General features: G+C 43.9%; 1 protein-coding gene across 3 annotated transcripts in view; it reads right to left on the bottom strand.

Annotated features, from left to right (window-relative positions):
* Window positions 1-20,046, bottom strand: part of CBX5 (chromobox 5) — a 56,535-nt gene that overhangs the window by 4,470 nt on the left and 32,019 nt on the right. For 2 of the 3 annotated variants that reach the window (XM_030554415.1, XM_030554412.1), the window contains exons 2-4: window positions 14,593-14,771; window positions 12,988-13,174; window positions 7,740-7,837 (exon numbers count right to left, since the gene is read on the bottom strand). In XM_030554415.1, coding sequence (XP_030410275.1) covers window positions 7,740-7,837; window positions 12,988-13,174; window positions 14,593-14,729 — 422 coding nt within the window. In that variant the 5' untranslated portion in view covers window positions 14,730-14,771. Of the gene's footprint in view, window positions 1-6,562; window positions 6,657-7,739; window positions 7,838-12,987; window positions 13,175-14,592; window positions 14,772-20,046 lie in introns of all 3 variants that reach the window. The other variant, XM_030554414.1, reaches the window with a different exon arrangement.

The following is a 20,046-nucleotide window of genomic DNA, read 5'->3' as shown; positions in this document are numbered from 1 at the left end:
CTGCTGATCAGAGAACTTTGGTAGCAGTGTCTATTGGGCCCACGCGTGTGCTGTTTCTCCTTGTGTTGGGCCATGAGGCTAGTCAGCATGCACAGGCTAACCTCCCTCAGTTCCTTCTCTACTGTGGTCATTGACAAGAACTCTGAAGTAGAGGGGAGGGTGGATTATGGAGCACCCACAGGTGGATACATCTCAAAGAATTATCATTACTGCACAGGTGAGAAACTACTACTATTTCTTCTTCAAGTAGCATCTCTATGAGTGTTCCACTGAAGGTCACTCCCGAGAAGTGCCCTTTCTGTAGGGCTGGAACTTCAGAGTCAGGTCAGTTACAGATGACAGTACTATGGAGCTGAAGGTGGCACTGGAGGATGAGTCCCCAGTGATCGCATATTGTTCTCCGAAAGCATGGACTGACACCCATGTAATATCCGATTAGAGTATAATAATGCAAATCATTGCTGCTGCCACCACTGTTATAGAATTGCAACAAATCTTATACAAAGTGTAACGTATGGCCAGAAAGGGTTAAGCAGCTCGTAGGCTAAATGATCCAGAGCCAAATTCTAGAGCCATGTAGAAAAGTATGCAAATGGTAATTAGGGCCATTCCATGGTAGATAGGCTAGAGCTTTGAAATGCAAACCTATATTGTTAGAAATTAGAGGTGATACTAATTGTAGGTGTACTCGTATCTTGTTAGATGTTAGCCATGTAAACAGCTCAAAGGGAAATACTAACATTTAAATGAACTGTAAACATAGTGATATCTCTGTATTCATCTCTTTGAAATGTATGGCAAATCCCCTGAGAGTGGTGGAAAATGGGCAACTACAGTATCATAATCTGTGTAGCTAATTACCAGTGATGCTTTAAAGGCCTACTTTAAAGGCTCCATAATTGCCTATTGTTCACCTAAGGACTCCGAGCTGCCAAAGAAGATCCGGAACCTGTATAAAAACCGTTTGGGTCCTGATCCTTTCTGTCTCAGATGTGCTTGATGCTTCATGAAGGGGAAGCTTAAGCCAGAAGGCCGAGATCTCCAGTCCTAATCTGGCTCACACTGAATATGAACATTGGACTATAACCTATGGACTAATTCTGAAAGAACTCTTTGCAAATACAAAACTCACCATCTGTACTATGATTCTGATCTCAGAACTGTACTCATGTCTGTATGTACACTGATCTTTCAATCAATACTCATGCTTTCCTTTTTTAACAAATTTTAGTTTAGTTAATAAGAATTGAATGTAAGCGTATATTTGAGTAAGAGCTGAAATATTTATTAACCTGGGAGGTAATGTGTCCTATCTTTTGGGATTGGTAGAACTTTTTTATATGATGAATAAGATTTTCAGTAATCCTCATCATATTTGACTTGGGTGTCTGGGTGGAGGCTTGAGGCTGGGTTGCTTTAAGGGAACTGTGTTGTTGGCTTCTGGGTAACCAGTGAGGTATTATAGAAGCTGTTTTGCGTTGGCTTGGTAAATCTAAGTATTGGAATATCCACCAGCTTTGGGGACTGTCTGCCCGTTTTTTTGCAGTTCACCTTAATTGAGTAATTTCAGCATGGCTCCCCAGGACTCCGGTCACAGCCCATGTCACATCTCTACAGATCTCTGAGATAAGAACATTCTTGAAAAAGGCAACAGATGAGATTGACCTTGTGGAATGTGTACAAGTGATATCTGAAGGCATCATACTGCGTACTTGGTAACATTGTCTGATGCAGTTCGAGACCCACTTGGAGAGTCTTTGGGCTGATACTGGTGAGCCCTTGGATCTGTCCGCAATGGAAAGGAAAAGCCTGAGAAACTTTCTGAAAGCTTTCCTCCTGCCCAGGTAGAAGGCTAGGGCTCTCCTGCCATTTGGAGTGTGTAATTTAGCCTCTCTGTTGTCTTGATGAGGCTTGGGATAGAAGGTTGAAAGATGAAACAACTGGTTCATGTAAAACAGGGAGTTTACCTTAGGAATGAATTTTGGATGCAGCCTGAGCGTAACCTTGTCCTGAAAGAATACCATGAAGTGGGGGATGTGCCATCAGAGCCACTATTTCTCCTATTCTCCTGGCCAAGGTAATTGCTATCAGGAAGGTTGTTGTCACTGACAGGTACGTAAGGGAACAGGTGTGTTCGAAGGGAGGCCTAGTCAGTCCTTTTATTAAATCCCATGTGGGAGTAGGAAGTTGAGGTTGTGGAATAGGTTTACTATACCCTTGAGGATCCTTTGGTGATTGTGTTTGACAGCACTGAGTACCCCTCTACTGGATGGTGGAAGGCTGTTACCGCTGCTGGGTGGACTCAGAGAGAACTCAGACAGCTCTGATCTTTTTAGGGCCAAACCACAGTCTAAGATGTGTGGAATAGTCGCAGATGTTGGGGAGATTTGTTGTGAAGTATACCAGATCCAAAACCTGAACCATTTTTGGAGTTAAGTACCTCATGTTTAGGACTTTCTACTGTGTAATACCTCCTGCACATCATTCAAACAGGAGCTTTCTAGGTGTTTGAACCAAGGAGCCATGCCTTGAGGCGGAGAACCTCCAAGCTGCAATGTAGGTCCTGGGAGAGGAAGTACGGAGTGACTGGGAGAGGGATCAGCAGGCATGTCACACCCTGTGACAGGTAAGGAAACCAGGTGTGTGTCAGCCAAGTAGGAGTGATCAGAATGATGTGTGCTCTGTCTCTCTTTATTTAAAGCAGAACCTTCAACAGGAGGAAAAGCATAAAGGTCCCCATTCCAGGGGAGGAGGAGAGCGTCACCTAGGGAGCGTCATCCTATCCCTGCTCTGGAGCAGTAGCATGGACATGTCTTGTACAGGTAAGTGGCAAACAAGTCTGTGGTCGGTGTTCCCACCGACTGAACAGATCGTGAAGCTCTATTGGGTCTAGCTTTCACTTGTAGTCATGTGGGAGTCACATTACATCCATACTCGTCATAGAAATATTTGTTGTGATCTGAACATAGCATAATTAAGATATGTTTTATGTATGATTCATAGAGTCATAGATTCATAGACTCTAGGACTGGAAGGGACCTCGAGAGGTCATCGAGTCCAGTCCCCTGCCCTCATGGCAGGAGCAAATACTGTCTAGAACATCCCCGAGAGACATTTATCTAACCTACTCTTAAATATCTGCAGAGATGGAGATTCCACAACCTCCCTAGGCAATTTATTCCAGTGTTTAACTACCCTGACAGTTAGGAACTTTTTCCTAATGTCCAACCTAAATCTCCCTTGCTGCAGTTTAAGCCTATTGCTTCTTGTTCTATCATTAGAGCCTAAGGTGAACAAGTTTTCTCCCTCCTCCTGATGACACCCTTTTAGATTCCTGAAAACTGCTATCATGTCCCCGCTCAGTCTTCTCTTTTCCAAACTAAATAAACCCAATTCTTTCAGCCTTCCTTCACAGGTCATGTTCTCAAGACCTTTAATCATTCTTGTTGCTCTTCTTTGGACCCTCTCCAATTTCTCCACATCTTTCTTGAAATGTGGTGCCCAGAACTGGACACAATACTCCAGTTGAGGCCTAACCAGTGCAGAGTAGAGTGGAAGAATGGGTCATGTGAGGCATCATTGAAAAGGTTATTATTATCTACTCAATATGTTTATCCAATTTGTATACATTGTGATTGACTCAAGCCAGTTGGGAACAACAGAGTAGTAGAAGGGAGATATACTGGCCACTGGATAAGCAGTTTTCTGCTCCCTGAGTGACCAGAGCAGGGGCTGCTCCAGACTAATGAGAACACCTGACTCCAATTAACCTGCTAAGAGTCAGCTGAGGCTGTTAAGCCCCTGACTCTAATTAAGCCCCCTCTGTTGATATAAAAGGGCTCACTCCAGTCAGGCCAAAGGGAGCCAGAGGAGAGGAAGTGCGTGCAAGGAACTGGGAGCAAGAGATGTGCAAGAAGTCGAGAGTGAGCAGGCATACCGCTGGAGGACTGAGAAATATAAGCGTTATCAGAGGAGGAAGGTCCAGTGGTGAGGACAAGGAAAGTGTTGGGAGGAGGCCATGGGGAAGTAGCCCAGGGAGTTGTAGCTGTCACGCAACTGTACCAGGAGGCACTCTAGACAGCTGCAGTCCACAGGGCCCTGGGCTGGAACCCGGAGTAGAGGGTGGGCCCGGGTTCCCCACAAAACCTCCCAACTCCTGATCAAACACAGGAGGAATTGACCTGGACTGTGTCCTCTACCAGAGGGGAAGATCTCTGGGCTGTTTCCCGACCCACAGGGTGAATCTGTGAGGCGAGCAAATCTGGCAATAAGTGCAGGACCCACCAAGATAGAGGAGGAACTTTGTCACAACATGTATCATTTCTGTATCTGAAGTTAGGAATATTGACTATGTAACAATTACAACTGTGTGTGTACCTGGGGGAACATCCACCAGATAGTAAGCAATCAGCCTGAATGAGCCATTTAAGGACAAGTATCAGAGGGTAGCCGTGTTAGTCTGGATCTGTAAAAGCAGCAAAGAATCCTGTGGCACCTTATAGACTAACAGACGTTTTGGAGCATGAGCTTTCGTGGGCGAATACCCACTTCCTCAGATGCATGTCATGAGGAATTCATATTCACCCACGAAAGCTCATGCTCCAAAACGTCTGTTAGTCTATAAGGTGCCACAGGATTCTTTGCTGCATTTAAGGACAAAAGATCTTTGAAGATACCAATTTCTCACCTTCCTGAGAAGCTTCCTAGGATGTTGCTTCAACATTGCAGGGTCATCTGATAATGTCACTTGGTACTGGACACTGCTGATATTTTTCCAGTGGAAACAAAAGATTCCCACCTTATGTTAATTCTATTTAAAGCTGGGAAGTAAGGCAATCTGGACTCTTCTCCATTGCCTCCCTGTCCAAGAAGGAAGATTGCTAAAAACACCTGAAGGGAAAGGCAGGGACTGAGTCCACGCTGAGATAAGGGTCCAGTCTGTAAAGAGAAATAACTGGAACTCTAAGCTACAGAAACTCTACAACCTAACTAAAACAACATTTAGGGTGAAAAATTACATTTTGTAACCTGTTTCTTGAGTGTATTAAGTTTGTCTGCGATAGGGACTGCCTCTTTGCAAGAGAGGAGCTTCCTGATGCCCGGTGAGCTGGGTACACCCCATTGGGCGAAGGGTCCCCCAATGAGGGAAGAAATAGCTGGAAAAAAATTAAAGGTTTTTTTTTAATTATTTTATTTTTAAAAGGGGAAAAATAAGAAAAGAGAAAAAAACTACAACTAGAACAACAACTAAGAACTAGGACACTGACTAACTATAGAAATGCAAATAGAAGTAATGGTCATAATGGACTGTGAATAACTCCGTCTCTAGGCAGAGCAGTTGAAAAGGCACCGAGGGGGGGTTAGCCCACGCAGCATAGGGAGAGACAGTTCATGTGCGGACCTAAGGGACACTGCTACTGAAGTTCTCCAGTCCACAGCGCAGGGACACAAGCACACCGACCGTGAAGCACCCGTAGGGACACTACTCGAAGAACTACTGAATAGTGCGAGCAACAGCTGCCCCGACCCCACCATCAAGTAAAACTGCCAGATAAACTCAATTCATATACTGGATTATAGGAAATGTCATTTCCTGCTCCCCACAATCACCTCCCACCCCAATCAGTGTAATGTTGTCTACTTTGGTCATGTTAAGAACAACATTAGTTTAGTATCCACCCCTCACCTGGGAGCTATCTGCCTCTCTCATCTACCAACATTTTGCCATCTTCATCTCATGAAAACTGCAAGTGATCTCACCTCTGTTCCATAAATATAGACCGTTTATATAGGATACGTTTATGCACAACTTTTTCCGAGTATCACCATTCCTACACCAGGCGTAATCTATGCTGTGCAACTGAGGTGGCAGGATGAGATCCGTCAAACACCATGTCAGGGGCTGACTCTACCTTAAGGAACACAACCCAGTGAGAAGGCATCCAAACTTGAAAGCCCACTTAATTATTAACTTCCCCAATTAAATCCATCTGCAGAACACAGCAGTGTAACTCTTCTACTGACACCATCAGCTCAGGATTAAACAAAGACTGAATGGAAAGCCAACTACAAAAGCAGTTTCTCCTCCCTTGGTGTTCACACCTCAGTTGCTAGAAGAGGGCCTCACCCTCCCTGACTGAGCTAACCTCGTTATCTCCAGACTGATTCTTGCCTGCATATATATACCTGCCTCTGGAAATGTCCATTACATGCGTCTGACGAAGGGGTATTCGCTCACGAAAGCTCATGCTCCAATACGTCTGTTAGTCTATAAGGTGCCACAGGACTCTGTTGCTTTTTACAGATCCAGACTAACTCGGCTCCCCTCTGAGACTATCTTCTACCGATCTGAGCCAAAATGTAGAAGGGTAAAGGTGAATCAGGGCAAGCCTGAACAGTCCAAGAGAACTCATCAGATATTACCCTGGCTCAAACCCCCAATGCTGGAATGGCAGCAAGAAAATCCCCTGGCTGAGCTCAGAGTAAATGTTTTAGAGGCAAAATTTTTGCTTTCCATTTGTAAAGAGAATATCCCAGGACCAGAGGCCTCTGCAGATGTTACCTTCACTCCTCATTTGCAGCATCTGGCAAAAGCCTGACAAGATGACCAAGTTGCTGCCTTACACATTTCTTCATACAGCACGTGACTTTTCAGCCTACAATGTAGAAGTGTGCTCACTCTTAATAGGCTTTGATCGTTACAGTCCTTTAATACAACATCTTTAGCCACCTGGTAATACATGCATAAGGCGCTTTTTCACCTTTAACTGGTAAGTACAGAACAAAGAGAACTATTGGATCTCTATACGCACAAGAGCTTACCAGAAGATAGGCTCAATTAACAGCTGTAAGAACACCACTCAGTGCACGACACTTTGTCCTTACAATGTTTAGATTTGGTGCACAGTGAGAGAAGAGGACCCTGAGACCTGTGGAACATGCTTTTGGTATGAAAGCTGAGCACAGCCACGGAGTCACTGTGTGAAGTACAAGACTCTGCCTGCTGATGTGAGGGAACTGAGGGAATCTGTTTCTGTTCCGCTGGGTTTCAGGGAAGCCAAAGCAGAGCCAGGACTCACTCTGTGCTGGACTCTGGGCCAACGAGGGCAGGTGCCACGAGCCAGGAAACTGCTTATGGCAGAGCTGGGAACTGGAGCAGGCGAACAAAACACAGCTGCAGCCTTCTCCTGCCTAACAAAGCTGCAGGATTGCTGCACATGAAGCTCTCCGCTCTTTGTCTTTGCAGAGAGTGGGGGAGGGGACACTGGCTGTCTGCTGCGGGGGCCCAGTAAGATGCCAACCCAGCTGAGAAAAACAAAGGAACCAACAGAGCCAAATGGGAATCTCTTTCAAAGGATTTCCTGTGTGCTGTCACTTGGGGGTGGGGGTGGCGGTGGGGGGGAGCAGAGCTGGAAACTGCATAGTTGCTGGTTCCAGCAGGCAGCCTGAACTCTGTTGTGTTCTGGGACAGGGGAGCAAGCCCCAGAACCAGTGAACACCAGGTCAGTGGCACAGCAGAGGTAAAACCTAAGACAGGAGGGGCAAGCCTGAATGAGAGAGAATGAAGCCACACAAAAGAAAGTGGAGCTGCCTAGCTGCCCTAGTCCTGTTTACTACAGTGGCTCACTTGGGACCATTCCTTCCCTGGGTGTGTTAGAGGAGAGCACAGGCCAGAAAACCATCCAAGCTACTAATCTAAAAGGGGAGGGGGAGAGAGGAGGATGACACCCAAGACTTACCATTTCATTAAGAACATTAAATCTCCACAGGAGTCTGTGGCACCGATGATCTTTTCTGGCTCTAATCCTCTTTCAAAGCCCCTGGCAATATCGTTGCTCTGGCAAGGAGAGAATGGGTTGAAAAAAAAAATTATAATGATGTATATTATCTTTGGCTGTTTCTTTACATCCTTACAATTCAGAACGAAGCAGGCTTAAAAGGGCACTGCTAACCCTCTGACATGTAGAAATATGGTGGGGTTATAAACAGGTGGGTTAACTTCTCCAAGTCATTATTTGGAATCTACAATTCAGGAGTCAATAGAGTCAATAATAATGAACATGGAGAGAGGGGAAAACAAGGAAATCCATAAAGACAAGCCATCACTTTAGTGAAGTCAGTTTAAATATACAGCTGGTGAGAAGTTCTGGACTGATAACAGACATCCAGAGAGATCAAAGTCTGCTCTCCCCAGAAGAGGTATGGTTCTGGCTGCAGTGATGCTAGCTTCTCAAGCCTACCCACCAACTCCAAAGGAAGAGGAGAGTTTGAATCTGTCCATGAGGTCTCTGGGCTGAGGCTGCCAACAATGGGACAATTGGTGCATTTTTACTGAGAGTTTGAGATGGGGCTTGTGAGCGCGGGAGGGAGGCGGGGGTGACGCAACTCCTTGTACATACCATCTAATGGCTGTTAGGGTGGCTTGACAGCTTTCAGTCACCACAGGCCATAATGTCTGGGGCGAGGTTTCTCTATTTCATTGCAGCAGCACACGGTATTCTCAGATACGCATGTTTGCTGCTTCCCATGTTGTACAACAGATGCTGTTATGCAGATCAAGAGGTAAACAAAGAGGCAGCCAGCTTGGCTTTGGATGCACTAAAAACATTTGCCAAATGAAAAAACATTCAGAGGGTAATGAGATAATACAGACCCAAGCAAAAACTGGCTACTTCACTAGTGACCAGGAGACCCATTGGGGATGCACCAATTTCATGAATCAGTAAACAAATAAAATACAAAAAAAATCTAAGCTACTGCATCACAATTTGCACTGCAATTTGGAGACAACAGGTGTTTAGTTTTTATATTAGAGGTCTAAACCAGGTATCGGCAACCTTTGGCACACAGCCTGCCAGGGTAAGCAACCTGGCGAGCCGGGCCGGTTTACCTGCTGCGTCCGCAGTTTCAGCCGATCGTGGCTCCCACTGGCTGCGGTTCATCGCTCCAGGCCAATGGGGGTGGCGGGAAGCGGCGGCCACCACATCCCTCAACCCGCGCCGCGTGCCAAAGGTTGCCGATCCCTGGTCTACACCAGAAGTACAGACCTAAACCCTGTACAACTTGGTCTGGAAGAGAACTTTGTGGATGGAACCCATCACTATCTTCAGCTGCAATACTACAGTGGTGTTGGGACTAATCAGCAACTAAACAACTGCCTTTGAGAACAATGGGGGCTGGACACTTTTGAAAGCCTTTCCACTTCATTTAGATGCCTAAACAGGAGCTGGACACATTCAAAATATATGTTTGACACCACTCAGTGGTGCTCAGCGCTTTCTAAAAATCTAACCCTAAACATTCAGTGGTATATTTGGTTAAAACAGGGAAGTCTTATCAATGACAGCTCAGCTACTAGATCTAGCCGACATGCGGAGAGAAGAGGAACATTTTGGGGGTAAACAAAGACGTGTACCTCAAGGATGTTTTACTGCAGGTGCCACACAAGAGATCACATGGTCTAAGGCAGTGGTTCTCAAACTTTTGTACTGGGACCCCTTTCACACAGCAAGCCTCTGAGTGCAACCCCCCCCCCTTTATAAATTAAAAACACTTTTTTATATATCTACCCCCATTATATATCCTGGAGGCTGACAGCTCATGAATCCCCATGTAATAACCTTACAACCCCAAGGGGTCTTGATCCCCAATTTGAGAACCCCGGTCTAAGGGGCATAGCTTAAAAAACAAATCATATTTCTGTTTGAAATAGTGGCCCTATTATTATTACATGCAATAACCGAGATTACCATCGCTGAAAGATTAGAGGGGAAAAAATTTCCCAAGAGTATATTTTGTGCATTTCATAACACTTTGTGTATCATCAGTTTCTCCTATAATTACTCAGTTTCCTCTTTTGTCTTTTACACAAGAAAGGAGAGGAAAAACAAACATTTTTTAGTGTGAATAAACCACAGAAATTGGCAGGAGACTTGGGAATAGGTGCATTATCTCAAACTACACCTCTACCCCAATATATCACGACCCAATATAACACGAATTTGGATATAATGCAGTAAAGCAGTGTTCCGGGTGGTGGGGATCAAAGCAAGTTCGATATAACACAGTTTCACCTATAACACGGTAAGATTTTTTGGCTCCCGAGGACAGCGTTATATCGAGGTAGAGGTGTACTTTCAATTCTTTTTTTAAATTATATAGATTTCAAAACAATGTCCCTTGTAATGATTAAGAACTATCTGCTATTCCTTTTTTGCCCCCAGAAGATGTACGCAAGTTTCCAGCCTTTTAATGTTCGATCATGGACTATCAAGGCTGATGTAACACAGCAGGGGAGACTCCAGCTTCAGATACATGGCAATTGCCATGAAAAGTACTGGCGGGTGCAAGCACGGCATGGATTTTTAAGACCCATTCTAGTATGTGCTGATATTTGCATCATCTCTATGGGAACCTGTGCCAGGCTAGAACATTGGAATCAGAAGACATGATGCTTCAGCTAAGCTGCAGAAATCAAAACTGCTCATTTTATTGGTGGAAAGCTTTAGTTCCAAACTTTAAATAGGATACAAAATGGGTTATAAAACTGTAATCCCTACACACTAAGGGTAACCGTCTGGATATGAAATATATGACCTTATTACCCCTTATGATTTCATTACCAGCAGACAGTAGCAATGCGGGTTTGAATCTCCAATGACTTAGCCATAACTTTGTACAGACACGGCTGTAAAGGGCAGGGCATTTTTTCAAATAAGATTGTAAAAAAGGCAACGAGAAGATAGATCTGCAGGAGATTTTCTTCAGGAACGGAAAATCTGAGACATAAAATGTTGCTCAATGGTTTCTCATTTATAGAACATTCCATATATCAGTCTCTTCCACAAAGATGGGCTTTAATAACCCACCTTCTCATGCTTTGTGCACTGGACAGTGAATTCTGCACATCTGGGAAACTTATTTTATTTTTTTTAAAGGGAGTCAACTTTTTTATTTTATACTTCAGCCAACAAGGCCCCCTTGCCCTCATCATAATTGAGTATCAAGGTGCTTGCAGTGCCAGTAATTTAACCAACAGGCATCATTACCTCCAGCATCCTGTCTGGATTTCCTACACTTCAAAGCCATGTCTGAGGATTTACTTTCAATGCCCCATTGGCTTTTAATGGTGGTTAAAAGTCTGTGCAGTACTTTGAAACACAGAGCTCCTGTTCTAATAGAAAGCACTATGTTTCTGCAGCTCTGTTGTATTCCTTGATTTCCTTTCCTCTCTTGACCATGAAAGGTCCACCCCACCACCTCTGCAGTCTGGGTAAGGAGGGCTACATGATACTCTCTCTATAGCTGCTTGACCTTCTCCCGTTTCCCTGGCATTACTGTCCATCAGCCTATACTGTAGTTCTGGCCTCCAGAGTTTGAAAATTAAATGGCTGGGTTTCATTAAATATTTGCTAACAGATTAAAAAGGCCTGTCAGTCTTTCATAATCTTCACATCTATGAATAGCGCTTTGCCTCAACAAGCCTAAGCCCATGACCTCCATAAAACTTACTCTGGTTTCCCAGGTCTACTTTAAAGGTACAAAGTTCTGGAGTGGTATCTGGTCACACTGAAATCAATGGGAGTTTTTCCATTGATTGCAAGGAGGCCAGGATTTCACCTCTGACCTTTGAAGCCCCTTACTAGCTAGACTCATCTTGGAAAATGTATTTCCCTCAGTGATGTGTCATAGCAAGTTATTGGCTGGTACAGATGACAGAGTCCATGGCCAAACGCTCAGGAGCCAGAGCTGTTACAGCGGAGATCTGTACAACACCCAGCTGTGGGTGTCAGGAGGAGACAATGTCTTGCCAACTGCACAAAGAGATGCATCTTTCAAGAGATGCTTCAACAACTCTCCAAATGGAAGAGCAGAAGTGACTGGCAGCATTCCAGTGGGAGAAAGCAATCAATAACGAAAGCAAGGGAAGGCAGAGGAGATGGGTCCTACTTTGCACAGAAGGTGCTGGGAATCCTAACTATGCCAGACCTTCTAGATATTCAAATTTATTTGGGTTCAAGATAGTTAACGTAGCCTCTTAGTCTAGATGCAATAAATCAACCACTGAGCACTCTCCTGTCGACTCCGGTACTCCACTAGGGCGAGAGGCGCAGGCGGAGTCAATGGGAGAGCATTAGCCGTCAACTTACCGCAGTGAAGATATCGTGGTAAGTAGATCTAAGTACGTTGACCTCAGCTATGTTATTCATGTAGCTGAAGTTGCGTAACTTAAATCGATCCCCCCCCATGGTGTAGACTAGGCCATAGTCACTGCACATAGTACAATAAATAAATACAAATTTTAAATTGACACTACAACAAACAGATAGAAATGTAAAAAAAAACCCAAGATTAATTTTTCCCTAAAATCTGCTCCTAGATATGGCAGTGAATGAATGCTTGAAAAACATTTATGAGCAGCGAGAGCAGGCATTTTACTGATGCATCCTCTCCAGAGCCCAAAATAATTGCTGCAGACTGGGACATACAGGAAAGCCTCTTGCTTTAGGCATGTATTGTTTTAAGGCAAGTTCTACTTTAAAACACTTTAGTTTATGTCAAGCTTAAATCAGCATTTAAGGTCTCTTTCTTCATTCAAACAAACTATTTCTTGTGTCCTAGCTTACAGCCGTTTACTCTTTGTTTGTTTATTAATCTTTATTATATTTAAGACCCTAATTATTTTTAGTGATTCCATTTTTTGGAGTCAGAGGCAGCATTTAGAGTTCATCCTGTTCTAGTGCAGCTTTCCTGAAAGTGCTACAAAGCTGGCAGACTGAAGCACACCCAAACTGAGGTGTTGCTCTATGCCAGTTTGTCTAACAGAATACACCCTCTTAACAATTTTGTTTTTAAAATTCTCTCATGTAATTTTTAGGAGGACACAGGTAGTAGACGGTTTCCACCAGCACAGATCAATATATTCTGTGCAGAACAGGACTAGATGCTTGTGGCAGAATGGTGTGAAGGAAAATCCTGCAAGCTCACCTCCCTCTTCTTTTTGGTTTTGATGTCCTCGGCGCTGTTGGAGAGGCTGGATTTCCTCTTTGTGCTTTCAGATTTCTCTCTTGATTTGTTGTTCTCACCCTCCTTCATTTTTTTATATTTTTTCATAAACTCAGAAATCAGCTCAGGGCAGTCCAGATTTTTCTCGGGTTCCCAAGTGTTGTGTTCCCTGCCATGGAAGAGATGGGCAACAACAATCAAAACAGAGGCGGACAAGTTTTAATGCTGCCATCCAAAGATTACAGACATTAACCTACTCTAAGGCAAAGTAAGTTAGTTGTTAGCAAAGGTTTTAAGCTGGGTTCCCCATTTCCTTTGGGAGCCCAGACACCTGCAGTATCAACACTTTAGACCACTGGTCTCCAAAGTGGGGTGTGCGCACCCCAGGGGGTGTGCAAGAGGATCCTTCGGGGTGCGCGGCAGGAGAAGTGCCACCAGAGCAGCGCTGCTTCGCGCCCCCCACCTTCGGCAGTTGGGCCAGGAGTCTGAGCAGCTTTTTTTTTTTTTTTTTTTTTTTTTTTCTTCGAAAGTTAAGCCAGGAGCAAGGGCTGCATGCTCAAAATTTTTTTACTGATGGGGTGCACGATCAAAAAAGTTTGGAGACCACTGCTTTAGACACCCTTGCACTTCGTGAACACAGACTGCCATGTTGCTAAATGACTCATAAGGTGAGGGTTTCAAAATGAAGCATAATCTCAGACTAACAGGAGACAGAGAATGCATTTGATTATTCTAGAATCACCTGGAAGTCTGCAGAGCTCTTCCCTGCAGTGGTAATGGAGGACATTATCTTGACTGAAGACATATGGATAAACCAGGTTTGACTAAACAAGGCTCTACCAGATTTTCTTTGCAAATACGTACTTCCCAATCCCTCCCCCCAGGACTTTCCTTTCTGATCATCTGTGTTAAATGTCCTGTTCTCCCAGTATAAAGCAGTGTGCATCCATTTAAACATCCCATACCAAGATATAAACCTTGCACATTTTCAGTCATGGCTGTGCTTCATGGTTGACTACTAGATTCCCCAGAGGTCTGGCCAAAAGCCATGACAAACACAGAGGACACACAACCTGCAAAAAGTTTCCCCATTGATGCAGATTAAGAGGAAGTTAAGAGGGAGATTTTTTTAAAAGGCATTTGAAGTATCCCTCTTCTAAACAGCCATTTACCCAAGCTGCAGTTAATAGCATCTCCACAATAAGTCTAGACAATAACTGCTCAGGTGCATCTTCACCCGCAAGTCAGTCACTGGTGCTCAAGTGAGGAGGAAGACTATAGACGAGAGTGCTGGTGAACAACTCAAGTGGAACTACCAACTCCATGAAGTGAGAGAGGGAACGCAGACGCCAAAGGGAAAGTAACTTTTGCCAGTGTTTCCCAACCCACTTACGATCCCAGGCCCTCTCCTCGTGACCCACTCATTTAAATGGATGCACGCCACTCTTATCTGGAGTGAAGAAGGCAAGCTCCACCCATGAAGGTGTTTAGGAAAGCTTGAATGAGGGCAGCAAAGGTCAAATTTGAAGCACTGCCTGGAGCGCTGCTAAAGAAGATAGCCCAAGTCAGAAGGAAAGTTGGACTTACTCAGAGAATCCTTTCCACTTGAGAAGATACTCCACTTGACCCTTCACAACACGCCTGTCTAGCACCTTCTCCACAACATACTCCTCCTCATCTTCAGAGGACGAACTATCTGCTGTCCTCTTGGTTTTCTTTCCCATAGCGCAGGAAGTTCCACCTAATGCACCAAGGCCACCCAATTCCTGCAAATCGGAAGTGAAATGTTGTTAATTGTTGGCACTGATGCAGGCCTCAGCACTGCTCCCAGCCAAGGTATCGCCCACCCATTTGGGACCCTCTAAGATTTCTCCAACTCTTTGTCACTAAAGCACCGATCCTGCAGAAAGATCCATGGGCAGAGCCCACTGTAGGATCAGGGCTTAAAAGGCCACTATAAACCAAAGGGGAAGAATGAGCACGAACAAGACTATGGGCCTGTTATTTAAGGACTTGACAAAGTGACTTTGTCCAGAATTGCAAGATTCTTGAAGCGAGTTGGTATTTCCAGTTGAGCTGTTGATCATAGCTAAACTGACCCATTTTAATCTGCGGAAGACCTGTCTACCCTGGGCTGGATGCAGAGTTCAGGTAAGTAAATATATTCTGTGGATTTGGCCAGCAGGAATGCCCCATCTAAAACTACAAATACAACCATGTCTGGGGACCCAGTTACAACAATGGGGCCCTACCTACGCGAGGGACATTTTTATAGAAAGTCTGAACACCAGTCCAGCATCACAAGGGTTAGCAATGTTGGAAACCACAGCACGGATGAGAAAGCATTCTCATATAGTGTTAAATGCCAGTGGTCTGTCTACATTAGGGTTTCCAGCAGCAGTGGAGCTGAAAGTTCGCAGTGGTGGGATTTTTTTTTTCTAAAACAGTTTCCTCCATGTAGAGAGGGCTTGACTGTTCTTGAACCAATGCTACAACCATCGCCTTTACAGATACCAATGGATATAACCGCTTTATCCTCATCAGAAGGCAAATATTATCCCTGTTTTACCGAGGAGAGAAAACGAGGCTCAGAGTTTGAAATCATGACTATGTTAAAAGACTAGACCACGTCAACCTATATTGAAAGATCCAGATGCAATTTAATTAGGTTGCATCCTCATGTAAGGGAAACAATTGGACTGGGGTAACACATACAGGACCTTAAACTGTAAGCCTCAGTTTCTCCTCTCTGCAAATCAGGGATAATAGTTAGCTATCTCTCAAGAGAGTAGTGAAGCTAAATCAAAAGTGTTTGAGATCTTTAAATGAAAACTGCTATGCAAGTATTATTAAAAGAGCTGAACAGATATCATCACTTTCCAAAACATACATGGGTCAGAAACAAGGAAAAGTTCAGTCCCAAACTAGAATTCAAGTGATTGAGAAACAGAAACGTGCTCTTTCAACCTTGACTATCACTTTACTACTGTGACACTATTGAGCTGTAGCCATTAAAGGCTGAAGCAACAGTTAAAGTTTTGTCAATGTTAGATATAAAATGGCATTTTTCCAGGAATTTATAACTTGGCAATTAAAACCATTCCACACTGAAACATGGGGTTATGAGGTTTCGGTCCCAGAGACAAAAATTAATAAAGGCGGGGGAATCAATTACACCATTTGAGGTACAAGAGTGAAAAAAGTTGTTATAGCAGATTTGTGCTCCTATAACTTACTCTGCTTCCAGTTTAACAAGTCTAACAAATTATTAGTGCATAAACCTTGTGTGGTCCAGCTGCACTGGGTATTAAGTTTTATTTTATTCTTAAATTACAGATCCCCTGTAATATAAAACTCGGCCATTGTACATATACAGAACAGTCATTGCTGCACGTGGCATAACTAATTAGAAAAAGGGTCCCAGTTTAAAATGTTGACTTTTCAACAGTATTTCTTAGTTCACAGGCTTACCAAACTGGGAACTTTTCCAGGCACCGAGGTAAATACATATTTTTATAACCTCAGTTGTTGTTTCTTTAAAAGAGGAATTCAACAACCCACACCCCTCAACAGGCAGCGTGTGATTTAGACAGAAACCAGGAAATTCCAAGTTAAAGCAGACTCCCAGTTCTTAACTTGGAATTTCCTGGCTTGTGTCAGTTTAGGCCACACAGCTAACGTTCATTAAACAGTTCTGCATTTAGTCCTACGAAGCACTAGTAGACCGTACTTCTGGCCCAGGAGTGGATGAATAGGCTGCCTGAGGGCAGAAAAAGCAAATGGACAGAGCCTGAAACAAGCCAATCACTAACAGACCCAATTTAATTGCACTATTTCAGTGAACCTGGGAGTATGAACAGGAATCCTAACCTGGTTGCTGCATCAACAGAACTGCAAACTAAAATGCAGAATCTTTATTGATGGTGATGCATGATCCACAATGAACCTCATTTTCTTCTCAGACCTCAACGGGTGTTTGCTGAGCCTTTTTACTTGTAAAACTGAGCATATCAGCTCATGTGCCAGACACACACAAAGACTCATTTCCATACGGTCTGTTTTCAACGTAGAACAACACTTTAAAAGCATTTTTAATGGTGTGATGCCCCCATTCACACAGCTCACTGTACATGTTTTAAAACACTAAGGGCTTTTCTACACTTAAAAATGTTACAGCGACACAGCTACAGTGTAAGCAATCCATCTCCCTGAGATGTGGTTGCTAGGTTGATGTAAGAATTCTTCCGTCAACCTAGTGATATCTACAAAAGGACTTAGGTTGTCTTAACAGCGCCACTCAGGGATGTGGATTTTCCACACCCCCACCGATGTAGTTAAACCAAACTAATTTTCTAGTGTAGACCAGGCCTACTTCTATACACAAGGAAGTTCTAACACAAAGACAGAGCCTCGGCCTAACTACTTTCACACGTCAAAGTCTGGCCTTTCCTGGAGAGAACGGGGGGTGGGTGTAGAAAGAGAAGACTTAGGGCTTGTCTACACTTGAAACGCTTCAAGTGCGGACACTACTTATGTTGATGGGAGGAGCTCTCCACTCAGTGTAGGTAATTCACCTCCCTCAGAGGCGGCAGCTAGGTCAATGGAAGAATGTTTGTGTCAACCTAGCACTGTCTATACAGGGACTTGGTTGGCTTAACATCCCTGAGTGACATAGTTTTCTAGTTTAGGCCAGGTCTTATTCTTTAACTTGCTTAACTTTAACTTCAACTAAACTGCTCTAGAAACAAGCCCTCCCCCAGGGTTATTCAAAAGCATGATGATTTAATTAAGGGTTACAGCTCTGTACCGGTGCACCTGCACCACTGTAGGTACTTCAGTGAAGACACTACTACACCGAGAGAGCTTCTCCTGTCCACGTAGTTATTCACCTCTACGATAGGCAGTAGCTATGTCAATGGAGAAGCCCTCTTGTCAACATAGTGCTGTCTACACTGGGGGTTAGGGTGGTATAACTAGGTTGCTTAGCAGTGTGAATTTTTTCACACCCCTGAGCAATGTAGCTACAGCAATGTAAGTTTGTAGACCAGCCCTCAGTGTGTCCAGGTGGTGACTGTATGTGGTTACGGTCCTACACGCACCTTAACTACCCTTTCTGCTGCAGCCTATAGTCATGTGTAACATCTGTTGTTTTGTCATATTATCATTTGGCTGAGGCCATGTTAGCCAGCTGGTAAGCAGCCTGCTGCTCACCCCCACCTCAGCGTTAGCATGTGCTGCAGTCTGAGAGCTCAATTCTGCAGAGTATCAAGCATCACAGAGTTAAAGTTGCTCTCAGCTCCTTGCAAGATAAGGCTCAGAAGAGAGTGCATGTATTAACTCCTTGAAAGAGATCATGTCTCTAGTGTTACCTGCCTGAAAACACAAGAACGGCCCTACTGAGTCAGACCAAAGGTCCATCTAGCCCAGGATCCTGTCCTCTGACAGTGGCCAGTGCCAGGTGCCCCAGAGGGAGTGAACAGAACAGGGAATCACCAAGTGATCCATCCCCTGTTGCTCATTCCCAGCTTCTGGCAAACAGAGGCTAGGGACACCATTCCTGCCCATCCTGGCTAATACCCATTGATGGACTTGTCCTCCATGAACGTATCTAGTTCTTTTTTGAACCCTGTTATGGTCTTGGCCTTCACAATATCCTCTGGCAAAGAGTTCCACAGGTTGACTGTGCATTGTATGAAGAAATACTTCCTTTTGTTTCTTTTAAACCTGCTGCCTATTAATTTCATTTGGTGAACCCTAGTTCAGAATCTCAGAAAGTTTGGAGATTACATGCTTTCAACATCTCATTTTAATCCAGAATGTAAAGAACCACAAAATTACCAGACTCAATGCAGTTTGATTTTAAAACAAGTCACTGTAGACGTTTTACGGAAACCTATCTGGCATCTGTTATTACAGGCAAAACCTATTTAAGGTACGCTTTGCTATTATATTACAAAACTATGTGACAGAAACATATGTTAGAGTATTAAGAGGAAACAAATCTTTACTCATACTATAAAAGAACAAAGGGGAAGAGGAAAAAATGCCATAAAGTATAGCTGGTTGCGCTGTGATATCATGGTAATGAGCATCCTGTACATACCTAAGAGTGGGTAATGTATTAAGTTAATAACTTTGTGAAATCACATGTACAAGACCATCCACTAAGGTCCCCCTGCTAAAGTGCAACTGCTCCAATTTCAAAACCACTTCACACCCAGTGTCTACACAATGTGCTGAGCTCTTTTGAAAATCTGGCCATTTATCTTCATGTCTTAACAGGAGATCTGAGCTCTTTTCCATGTCAGGCTCAGTTTCTTATAAACATTATAAAATAGGAATGAGGGCTCAAGACACAACTGTCAACTCCAGATGCAACTCAGACAAGAGAGAGAGAGACAGACAAACTAGTGGGATTTTCATAGAATACCAGGGTTGGAAGGGACCTCAGGAGGTCACCTAGTCCAACCCCCTGCTCAAAGCAGGACCAACCCCAGACAGATTTTTGCCCCAGATTCCTAAATGACCCCCTCAAGGATTGAGCTCACAACCTTGGGTTTAGCAGGCCAATGCCCAAACCACTGAGCTATCCCTCCCCACTTCCCTTGTATATGTCTACAACAGCTAGACATCTTGTGAACTAGCACAACCACCTTTCAATTTTGGAGTCTTAAGTACTGCTACTAGAGAATCCATTGACAGTCTTTTTCTAAAGGCAGACATCTCTAATCTTCCTGGAAGAGAGGAAGATGGACAAAATTAAACATTTGGAAACCTGTACAAGTTTTATGGAAGCCTATATGGCATCTTTTATTACAAGCAATACAGGGACAGTATTTACAATACTTTTGTAATACACCACTACCCCAATATAACGCGACCAGATATAACACAAATTCGGATATAACACAGTAAAGCAGTGCTCAAGGGGAGTGGGGGGCGGGGCTGCGCACTCCAGTGGATCAAAGCAAGTTCGATATAACAGTTTCACCTATAACACGGTAAGTTTTTTTAGATCCTGAGGACAGTGTTATATCGGGG

Source organism: Gopherus evgoodei, chromosome 3 (genome assembly GCF_007399415.2).
Source record: "Gopherus evgoodei ecotype Sinaloan lineage chromosome 3, rGopEvg1_v1.p, whole genome shotgun sequence".
In the NCBI taxonomy this organism is placed as follows: Eukaryota; Metazoa; Chordata; order Testudines; family Testudinidae; genus Gopherus; species Gopherus evgoodei.
The sequence above is the reverse complement of the archived record's forward strand: the minus strand, read 5'-3'. Positions and strand labels throughout refer to the sequence as shown.